The sequence below is a fragment of the Engystomops pustulosus genome, chromosome 4, assembly GCF_040894005.1.
Source record: "Engystomops pustulosus chromosome 4, aEngPut4.maternal, whole genome shotgun sequence".
Taxonomy (NCBI): Eukaryota; Metazoa; Chordata; class Amphibia; order Anura; family Leptodactylidae; genus Engystomops; species Engystomops pustulosus.
Genome location: NC_092414.1, coordinates 83187946 through 83199960, shown reverse-complemented (window position 1 = coordinate 83199960; position 12015 = coordinate 83187946). Strand labels below are relative to the sequence as shown.

The 12015-nt window shown below is 37.5% G+C and overlaps 1 protein-coding gene across 6 annotated transcripts in view; it reads left to right on the top strand.

Moving 5' to 3' along the window:
- Positions 1-12015, top strand: part of MGAT4C (MGAT4 family member C) — a 91576-nt gene that overhangs the window by 72965 nt on the left and 6596 nt on the right. For 5 of the 6 annotated variants that reach the window (XM_072146515.1, XM_072146517.1, XM_072146516.1 and 2 more), the window contains one exon: positions 11005-11154. In XM_072146515.1, the coding sequence (XP_072002616.1) occupies positions 11056-11154 (99 nt within the window). In that variant the 5' untranslated portion in view covers positions 11005-11055. Of the gene's footprint in view, positions 1-3765; positions 3873-11004; positions 11155-12015 lie in introns of those variants that run through there. The other variant, XM_072146520.1, reaches the window with a different exon arrangement.

The window sequence follows — 12015 nt, the reverse complement described above, 5'->3', positions numbered from 1 at the left end:
AAAAAGGACAAATGGCAGACTGTGCCTAATTGAAATCCAACCCCTACTAAATTTTCCCACTTCGGTCTTTGCAATGGATATGTGCGTCACTAAGCGCAAAACACAGCGGTCGCAAGTCTCACTACAAATTGCTCACAATTGGCTAGTAGATGCACTGCAGCAAGTACAGCCACCAGCAGATCAACCAGAAATCAAATATATAACGCTACTGTAGGCGTAAGCCGTTTGGATTCTCCTATGGCTATTTTCTAGCCAAGTATGAAAGCACACTACTATGCCAGATGAGATGACGCTGAGTTATTAAACAAAATAAACGTAAAATAAAAAAGGACAAATGGCAGACTGTGCCTAATTGAAATCCAACCCCTACTAAATTTTCCCACTTCGGTCTTTGCAATGGATATGTGCGTCACTAAGCGCAAAACACAGCGGTCGCAAGTCTCACTACAAATTGCTCACAATTGGCTAGTAGATGCACTGCAGCAAGTACAGCCACCAGCAGATCAACCAGAAATCAAATATATAACGCTACTGTAGGCGTAAGCCGTTTGGATTCTCCTATGGCTATTTTCTAGCCAAGTATGAAAGCACACTACTATGCCAGATGAGATGACGCTGAGTTATTAAACAAAATAAACGTAAAATAAAAAAGGACAAATGGCAGACTGTGCCTAATTGAAATCCAACCCCTACTAAATTTTCCCACTTCGGTCTTTGCAATGGATATGTGCGTCACTAAGCGCAAAACACAGCGGTCGCAAGTCTCACTACAAATTGCTCACAATTGGCTAGTAGATGCACTGCAGCAAGTACAGCCACCAGCAGATCAACCAGAAATCAAATATATAACGCTACTGTAGGCGTAAGCCGTTTGGATTCTCCTATGGCTATTTTCTAGCCAAGTATGAAAGCACACTACTATGCCAGATGAGATGACGCTGAGTTATTAAACAAAATAAACGTAAAATAAAAAAGGACAAATGGCAGACTGTGCCTAATTGAAATCCAACCCCTACTAAATTTTCCCACTTCGGTCTTTGCAATGGATATGTGCGTCACTAAGCGCAAAACACAGCGGTCGCAAGTCTCACTACAAATTGCTCACAATTGGCTAGTAGATGCACTGCAGCAAGTACAGCCACCAGCAGATCAACCAGAAATCAAATATATAACGCTACTGTAGGCGTAAGCCGTTTGGATTCTCCTATGGCTATTTTCTAGCCAAGTATGAAAGCACACTACTATGCCAGATGAGATGACACTGAGTTATTAAACAAAATAAACGTAAAATAAAAAAGGAAAAATGGCAGACTGTGCCTAATTGAAATCCAACCCCTACTAAATTTTCCCACTTTGGTGTTTGAGGTGGATATGTGTGCCACTAAGAGCTAAACACAACGGTAGCAAGTCCCCCTGCTAATTCCTCACAAAATGGTACTAGATGCAAATAAAAAAAAAAAAGTAGAACGTTATTGTAGCCCTAAGAAGGGTTGTTGGGTTCTTGGAGAATCACTCCTGCCTAACAGTAAGCTAATAGAACACCCTAACGCTTTCCCTGACCAGCAGCAGCTCTCTCCCTAGCGGCATCCAGACACAGAATGATCCGAGCAGCGCGGGCAGCGGCTAGTCTATCCCAGGGTCACCTGATCTGGCCAGCCAACCACTGCTATCGACGTGTAAGGGTACCACGTCATGCTGGGTGGAGTGCAGAGTCTCCTGGCTTGTGATTGGCTCTGTTTCTGGCCGCCAAAAAGCAAAACGGCGGGAGCTGCCATTTTCTCGAGCGGGCGAAGTATTCGTCCGAGCAACGAGCAGTTTCGAGTACGCTAATGCTCGAACGAGCATCAAGCTCGGACGAGCATGTTCGCTCATCTCTATTTAAGATGCATAGTTTTTGTAGACATAAATTTCTAACAGCTTAATATCTCTGGTTTTAGTATCAAAGTACAGCTCAAAACTATGGTCCCTTGTCTTATGTCATCATATTGTGCTATCTTTTACAACTATTCCATAAATGCACATAAATTGAGGTTTTAAATAGAAATATATATTTTTAACCCCAGTTTTCCCAATACATATAGTTAAAACTACCCCTTCAGGGTCATTTTTTTCCATTTTTTGCAGTTCCATTTGTTACTCTGCTCCTTCTATAAGCCATATATTTTATGATTTTTCGGTTTGCAAATCCATATGAGGGCTTGTTATCTGCAAGAAAAATTATACTTTTTAGTGGAACCATTTACCTTATATACTCGAGTATAAGCCTAGTTTTTCAGCACAATAAATGTGCTGAAAACCCCAAACTCGGCTTATACTCGAGTCAAAAAAATAAATACCCCTGCATATCTTCTGTGTGATCTGTCCGCCAACTGCAGCAGGCTATATACACTGGGGCAGGGTCTGGCAGGCTATATACACTGGGGCAGTGTCTGGCAGGCTATATACACTGGGGCAGGGGCTGGCAGGCTATATACACTGGGGCAGGGGCTGGCAGGCTATATACACTGGGGCAGGGGCTGGCAGGCTATATACACTGGGGCTGGCTGGCAGGCTATATACACTGGGGCTGGCTGGCTATATACACTGGGGCAGGGGCTGGCTGGCTATATACACTGGGGCAGGGGCTGGCTGGCTATATAAACTGGGGCAGGGGCTGGCTGGCTATATACTGGGGAGGCTGTGACCAATGCATTTCCCACCCTCGGCTTATACTCGAGTCAATAGGCTTTCCCTGTATTTTGTGTTAAAATTAGGGGTCTCGGCTTATACTCGGGTCGGCTTATACTCGAGTATATACGGTAACTTCTTCCCACAAAGGGACCTAATAGTACAGCACTGTGGGGAGCTGCAAACCGCAGTACTATTACGTCCTCCCCCACCCCCTGAGCTTACCAGGGGATCCGGATTGGATGTAGCAGCAATAGGGTCTGATAAGTGCCCTGGTGCAGCCCAATGCCATTATAAGTCAGGTCCTGCGTCATCTACATAACACACTGCAATACAGTACATTTGTATTACAGTGTGAAGAGGTTTTAAAATGCGATCAGACAAATACTTGAAGCCCAAGGCTCAAAAAAGTTATAAAGTTAAAAATAAAGTAAAAAAAGACCCTAATAAACCATATTTCCATTTAAAAATGAAAAGAAGTATAAAACCACAAATGCACAACCCCCCACATATTTGGCATTTTTGCGTCTGCAATAATCTGTAAAATAAATCTAAAGCAATATTGGACCTCTATGGTCAAGAGCAAAATATAAAAAAATAAAAACTTTCATAAAAACTTTTTATCAAAACCCTTCACATGAGACCACTGAAAAGAATATTTTTTTTTTCCAAAGAAATAAGCCCTCAACCATCTCTGTCAACCAAAAAAAAATATGCATCAATCCTAAAAGTAATTAGATTTTTTCAATATTGTTTTTATTTTGTAAATTTGGTCACAATAGAAAATGTATACAAATAACTTATCACCATAATCATAGTGACCCATAGACTATAGATAATATATAAATAATTAAAATAATAATAATAATAATAAATAAATAATAATAATAAAAATAATTAAAATAATTAAAATAATAATAAAAATAATAATAATAATAAAAATAATAATAATAATAATAATTAAAAAATAAAATAATATAAATAAAAAAAATCTAAAAATCCAAAACAAGAATTGATCTTTTTTTTTCCTCAACAGAGAACAGCCCTACCCCTTACCTTTTCCTGAGCCTCAGATTCATGGATTTTCACTCTATAGACTGCCCTTAGCAGCCAAAATGCTTGGATCAAGGTGGAGAGGCTGAGGGAGAGAGAAAATAGTGCATTTTCTAAATATGGCAGGACCAGGCAGAATAAAAAAAGATAAGGTAATAGAGAGTGACATTGCTCAGAAGCAATAAGTCCTTTAAGTTATATTTTTCTCTATTTATAATTTATCCTAATTAAATAATTTATTTTTAGATATGCTTTTATGGTGAATAATAAGATGTACAAGAAGAGCTGTATTTACAATGAGAAAGTGGTAACTTTTGCTGCCCAAGTAGACAGTAGGAACTCGTTATTTCTCTATAACACTCCTGGCCTCTTCTCACATATGAATATATTAGCATGAAGAGCTATATCAGCAAGCTTCACAAAATAAAGTATACAGGTGCTTTACAAGACATTTTCAAAACAAATACATCATACATTTATGAATGAAGGTGTTAATAATATTTTTTTTGTGTCCATAATGAAAGAGTTCTTACAAGTGTTGGTTCATAAATAGGAGTGATAATTATAAAACATATTCATATGTAGCAGAAAAGTGATCTCGTTGTACTTAGTATCCGTAAATGTCACATAAGTCTATTGAAACATTCATTAATCCTCTAATTTTTAAAAATATTGCAAAAGAAAATAAAGGATTTATTGTGTTTTTATAAAATATATAGAGATACATGGAGATATTGGGGCACATTTACTAAGGGCTTTTTGCCAGTTTTCTGACAGACTTTGCACATTCTTTTAGGTGTTAACTGCTTGCACAAGTATTTAAGAAGTGTCCGTGCCATTATTGTGTCACACGCAACCATTTTGTGACGCATGGTGGCTGCACTAGCTACAATGCGACACAAATTAGGGTCACCCGGCACTTAGTCAGACCATGCACTGTATTTAACCTGCAAAGTCTGTCGCACTCCCTATGTTAGAGGTGCACAACAAAAAAGTTGGTGAACTCTTCTCGGTGCATACAAATTCATGATTTCTGGCGCACGTTCTTAATGAATCTGTTGCATCCAGCATTATACACGGGCAGAGCACTTTTAGTGCAGTTTCCCACATTCTTAGTAAATGTGCCCCATTATATGTTTCCATTTCTCCATGTAATGTATTGTACATCACAACTATGTATGATGAGGCAAAGAATCATAAAAGAGCACAACTGCTGTAAATTGGACTACAAGAATGTCAGTAATACAGAACTATCATTTTATTGGCCACTTCTTAATGAGCTTTCTGACCTCCACCAGGGTTCTCCACTATTTCTACATCCAAGATATGCACGGTCATACATTTTAAATGGGAGATTTATCATTAGGTAGGAGTTTGAGCGGTTATCTATGTGTTACACTGGCAGGTTTCCAACAGTCGGATTTATAGTCCGGTGTATGTGCAGTGTTAAATTCCTTCTGATGCGAATAGACTGCACCAGTCGCACGTATGTTTAACATCTGCTCAATTTCTGCCTTTTTGCAATGTTTTTACACAGGAAATTCTCAGATAACTTTAAAATTGAAGAAAAACTTTAATATTAGCAAAAACTTCAAAATTGAGCAAAACTTCTCCCTGTAGAGAAGTATAGACCCACATCACCTAATATGTATTTTAGTATAGTATTTTTTCCACCATTGTGTAAGTTGTTATTTTTTCTGCGACAATTATATGCCAAGAGGCTACATAGGACTAATGATATATCTCCCCCTAGGTGTCTATGCATTCACCGTCTTTAAAAGTGTTTATATATCAAAGTATTTTAAATGTAAATGTATTGAAAACCTCCATTGTGTAATATCATCAATTCTTTGAACCACATGTATATATCATTTAAGACAGTGGTGGCGAACCTATGGCACTGGTGCCAGAGATGGCACTCGGAGGCCTCTCTGTGGGCACACAGGCTGTCTCCCAGGCACAGAGTTTACCAGACATGTCATCTTCCTGCAGTCTCAGGCAGTCCGAGTAGTGCCCTGCTATTTTAAAGTGACCCATCCTGTGCTGCTTGGTCCTGTCTGAAGAGTGAAAAGGTGTGGACAGGGTTGGATTGCAGCTCCAAAATTCTGGTAGCAATAAGTTTGTTACTGCCTAAATTGCCATGTTGGCACTTTGGGAAATGCTAGTGGTTTTCGGGTCTCATTTTGGGCACTCAATCTCTAAAAGGTTCGCCATCACTGATTTAAGATGTTTAGCACTGACAGGCTTCCCGGGTGATGAAGGTCATGGATGTGGTTGTATTAAGTGCAGTAACTGCATCATTAACTAGAAAAAGAGTTTATAAAAATATGTAAATTAGCTGGAGGTGCTCATGGTGACATAACCGACATTGCCGTATTTTAATTCATTCATCCCGGACTACCATAGTCTCACCCAAGGGACTTGGAGAGAGACAGTGACATCAGAGAGCCGGTGCTTAGAGAGTGCAGGGCGTGAGTTCTCTTCTAGCTCATTGGGCGGAACCAACCAAGACTATAATAGTTGGGTGTGAGCAAATTAAAAGATTGCTGAAAGGCGCTCAGGTGATGTCAGCCAATCTACTTATTTTTTAAAACTTTTTTTCTAGTTAACACCTTAAGGACATGGCCTAAAATGGCCTTCAGGATATTCATAATACAGACCTCTTTTACATTTTTTTCCTGCTCAAACAGAAAATGGCGCCCTAAGTTGAAAGTGACACTTTTGTGCCATTTTGAAAAATATAAAAAATTCTATAATAAGTGATCAGAAGGCCGTACAGTCCTCAAAATGATAGCATTAAAAACATCATCCACAGCTCCGTGCACTGAAGTATGAAAAAGTTATTAGTGCCAATTATTAGTACAATTATTAGTACAATCCTCATGATTGTACTGAACCAAAGAGTAAAGTAGATATGTGAAAGCTGTAAAATCCAAGCCCACAAGAATATGGCGCAGTACATGGCATGGAATATTCAATACCATCACTAGGAAGTGCAATTTGTTAGGCAGGAAACCAGCCCAAACACAGCTCTTTACATGGAAAAATAAAAAAGTTACAGATTTTTGAAGGTGGGGAGTGAAAAATGAAAATGCAAAAATGAAAAAGGGACACGTCCTTAAGGTGTTAAACAATGAACTACCAAAATTAAGGAACACAAGAGCCGTAAAAGTCACCATGTACAATAAAATAATACATTTATTAAGTTATGATTTTAAAAATAAAAAAATAAAAGGCTCACATATAGGTCATAGCACATGACAGGACTGGAATAATATACATGGAGTGTATACATACTGTGGGAGCTACTCGTCTCGATTCGTAGAGCGACTTGTCAAAGGTATACTCTCAGTGAACTTGTTAGGTATTAAATACCCTCCTGGTCCCTCATAATAAAATAAATCTAAGCAATAATAGACGATAAGTACCTGATTATACCACATGTGAAGGCACACATCGTACACCTGGTCCTATTCAGAATCGGAAGTATCGTCACTAGCACATGCACACACAGCAACTGGTCAAACACTATTGAACTAAAGCTAAGCAGCACGTGTGTCAAGCAATGGCGTGCCGTATTGGTTAATGGCATACAGGAGTTACGTTATTAAATATTATAAATGTATATGAACTGAATAACAACATTTTCCTATATATCTAACAGGATAGGGTTAAATGGGAATAAAATGTGAAAGTACAAAAATGAAAAATAAAAACACACAACAAACATTGAAAGTGCACACATTGCACAATTTATTATTTTAACCTGGATTGTGACTTGTATGGCTCTTCTGCTCCTTGGTTTGGTAGTGTATTCATAAAATAGGGACTTTAAAGCCCTAGGCCACTAAGGGTCCTGATCATGGTTTATCCAGTCCTGACCCTATATCAGACAGGGACATTCACTTTGGGTTGGAGTTTTAAAAGCTGCCCCTTTTCAGGTCTGGAAATGCATTATAATAAGATAATAGAGAACAAACGTAATTCATTGCTATTTATTTATATCAAAGTATAATTTTGTAATGTGCTCTTTTTTTATTAAAAAAAAACAATGGGGGAGATTTATTATGTTTTCTCCACCAGAAGACTCACAAAAGACACTTAAATCTCCCCAATGCTGCCAGTTTTCCAGAATCTTTCCTGGCCCACATGGCTCCTTTACCCTCTAGCATCACTACTGTCTTTTTTTTTTTGCCCTATGCTTTTGTAAAAACCATATATGTGAATTTCGCATTCCATGCTCCTCACAAACCTGGGATAACGTACTGAATATTTATGGGTTCCATATGCCATCTTTTCTCCATATGAAGAGGTCAGTACTATAAACAATACATTTAATTAGGGGGGAAGGGCAGGTACAGATTTTGCCTTGGAGCCTAAAGCCTCATGTTATGCATATGGGCAAAATGTTTCGCCTAAGATTAACAGTAATTATTATAATAGTGTAGGGCCCTCCGCATTTCTAAAGAAGCTATTGTGGGTAGATTTCTTCAGCAGTACAAGACTTGTCCCAAAGCAGAAAATCTATATTTGAAGCCCATCAAGGATGCCTGCCAGACCTTTCAATGAGCCTTCTTTAATTTGAAGTACAATGTGTGAGCTTCAAACGTTATTTGGATGTGCCATCATTTAATAATTGGTTGGAGCCAACAGAGATATTGAAAATATATCTACTTTTATTTAGAAGGAAATTATTTTCTTGAAAACATAAAACACAAAACAAACACAGAACAATCGTCTAAACCACATATATTGACATGTGTTTGTGTGCACAGGCAATCCCCAGGTTCTGTAGATTTTTTCATAAGTTGCATTTGTGTGAAAGTTGGAACAAGTATACAGGCAGTCCCCGGGTTACATACAAGATAGGGTCTGGAGGTTTGTTCTTAAGTTGAATTTGTATGTAAGTCGAAACTGTATATTTTATAGAGCTTTAAAAGCTCTAGACAATTTTTTTTTCTTTTGCCCCAGTGACAATTGGAGTTTCAAAATTTTTGGTGTAATAGGACCAAGAATTATCAATAAAGCTTCATTACAGACATCTTACAGCTGATCATTGCAGTCTGGGACTATAGTAAAGCATCCAGAGAGCTTCACCAGAGGTCACAGTGGGCAGAGGGGTCCGTCTGTAACTATGGGTTGTCTGTAAGTCGGGTGTCCTTAAGTAGGGGACCGCCTGTATTTTGGAACTATAACTGCAGAGGTCACAGAGGGCAGAGAGGTTGCTTTGTAACTAGGAATAATCTGTAAATTGGGGATTCTTTACTCAGGGACTGTCTGTATTAGAAACTTTTTCAGGTGGTTGGTTGCTTATACATGAGCTGCCTATATAAAGTTTAGAAACCTATAATCAAAATACCTTTTTGCTTATGGCATGGAGACAGTTTTGCTTTCAAAATTTGAGTATTCTGCCCTCTAGTGTTTTAAAAATATAATTCTTCTTGTAAATTGAACAGCAAAATACAGATATTTTTCAACTGCTTGACATCCTTAAATGTTTCGTTGCCCTAATTATAATAATTTCGTTTTTTCATTGCCAGTATTTGGGCTTATTTTCTTATTAACAAAAATTGTACCTGGTGGTGGTACAGTATTTTATATTCAATGTTGTACACTGGACAGCAAGAAAAAATCCAGTGAAATTGCCAAAAAAATCCATTTTATTGTTGGCTTTGTTTCCCTTTCTAAAATTACATCTCTCCTTTATTCTTTGGGTTGGTATAAGGTTTTATTGCTTTCAAAAAATTAAAACCTTTGTATGGGAAATGTCTTAATTTTTCCCTATTCTATATTCTCTAAGCAGTCCAGGCGACACCTCCCATTTATTTTTTGGGTGCAAGACCAAAATTATAAAGATTGGCTATGTCTGTATAGCATTAAAAAAAATTAAAAACCTTGCATGAAAAAAAAGCCTCATGCCATCATATTCTGGCACCCATACCGTCTTCATATTTTGGCTACACAAAATTAGTTTAGGTGCTACGCTAAATTCAGTAGCCCATTTATTTATGTGGTCATCTGGCTAAAGGGTTAAATAGTTATTTTTTTGCATGATCCAAAAGTAAAATTTAATGTTTAACCATTGGGCCCAATTATGCAAAACATGAACAAATGTTAAGTTAGGCACTTGGGATGAAAAGCCAAATTCCACATTCAGCTATTTATCTGAAAATGACATGATACATTAATAACTCAAAAGAAAATAATATAGTAGGAACAGCCCTGTATGGAGCTAATGCATGTAAAAATACTGACCACCAAATGCACAAAAAGGACATGTGTATACAAAAGCTCAAGAATAAATACCACAATCTTTATTGCATGAATGGAAAAAAGGACATAAACAAAAGACCAGACGTTCAAATAAAACAATTAGAAGTACAAAGTATGCAGAACGCTACAAGCATAAGTTTGGGTAAGATGGTCTACCCAATAAGCTTTAAAGGAAATCCATCATCGAGATGAAGGATTGTAAACCTAGTACACTTACATGCTGGTGTGTGCCCCCTCTGGCAGGATCTGCTCTTCTTTAAGCTTCTTATACCCTTGTTTTTGAGAAAAAAAAGGCTTTAAACAATATGCAAAGAGCCTGAGGAGCCCCTTGCATAATTCAAAAATTTTTTTTTTTGCAAAAACAAAGTCATAAGATGTTAAAAGAAGAGCAGATCCAGAAGGGGTACATACCTGAATGTAAGTGTGCTTGGTTTACAATCCGTCATCCTTTTGGTAGATTTCCTTTAAATGCCACACTCATGGTGTTCTGCCACAACTCCCTCAATATGCTGTACACAAAGTTAAAAAATGGCATAAATATACAGGTACAAATATTAAACAACAAATGAGCACACCTAAATCATGAAAGAATATGTAGGACAAAAATTCTGATCAAAATTATAAGCTAACTATCTTATATGTATTTCAGTGCCACCACCAAGTTGGGAGTAGTATTGTTAGTAGGGTTTATTTTAGCATGTTGTGATATTACGATGAAGTAGTTTTATGAGAAATTGGGGTCCTTAACTGAACTCATTTAACATTGGACACCTCCGTTTATACATTCGGTAAAATGCTGGTTAACAGTAACATGATGTAATCACAATTCATGTCCCTCTGTTATATGTAATACAGCTCTTCATTTACAGTGTACCTTGATATGATGGCTTTTCTATACTCACCTTAAAACATTTTAATTAGTTAGTTTATTTTAATACTTATATATTTTGCTACTAATGAGTGATACAACTAGATGATGGATAAAATATGTCTTTTTATGTCTTTTATTAGGAAATATATGTATTTATTCATACAACGACTGAATCTTAATATCTGGATAAAATGAGATGTTTTCGAAAACGCTCGGCATTACCAGTCCTTGGGGTTTTAATCTTTTGCCTGCTGTTCATGAACTTGTATATTGAAGATGAGTATGTTGTGGTAAGAAATAATGCAATTATTACACCTTTGATCTGTGCTATTACTTTGACCATGCTTGCAATTCAGATTCAAGAATTTCTGGTTTCCATTTTGGGTCAAAGATTGTCCACCTTTGCAATACAGTATATTTTATGTTAGATAAAAGATAAAGCAACTCTGCAAAAATATTGCTGAAAGCATGCATCCATCTTTGAAATCTTGTATTTGTTAGAAGGGTGCTTTGACAATAAGCTGATGACAAAAGATTCACCTTGCTGGGACCACTAGTGATCAGTTGTGACATTTTTTCTACAGTGTCACCATGGGGGACTGCATTACACAATATACATTTTATTTTTCAGAAACTGAACACAGGGGGAATTTATAATGCTTTGTCTTACAGCTTTCTGGTGGATAAAGCTTGTATAAAGCCCCATATTTACTATAGTCTCTGCCCGAAACCATAGCTGAAATATCCACCCGGTCAGACCTGGTCTATACTGCACTGACCTGACAGAGATTGCTTCTGGATATATCCGGCATGCAGTATGCCCATGTAAAACACCAGTCTTAAAGGGGTATTCCAGGAATAAGCATAATTCATTTAGAAATCGGTCATTAAAATATAAGCTAATGTGTAATTAGTTGTTATTTAAAATTTTGCTCCCCTTAGTAGAAAATGTTGGTGACATACACTATGATGGAGAATTAAAAATGCTACTGGCTCTTTAATCAGTCCGTTAATTTCCTCCGTGTGGTCCGTTGCAGAGCAGAAACAGGACAGAAGATGGCCGCTGGTCACATTTCCACATCACATGCCTGGGCACGTCATGTGATCACCACTATGTTTGGCTGTAGTCTCTTGGTTGAAGTGCATCCAGT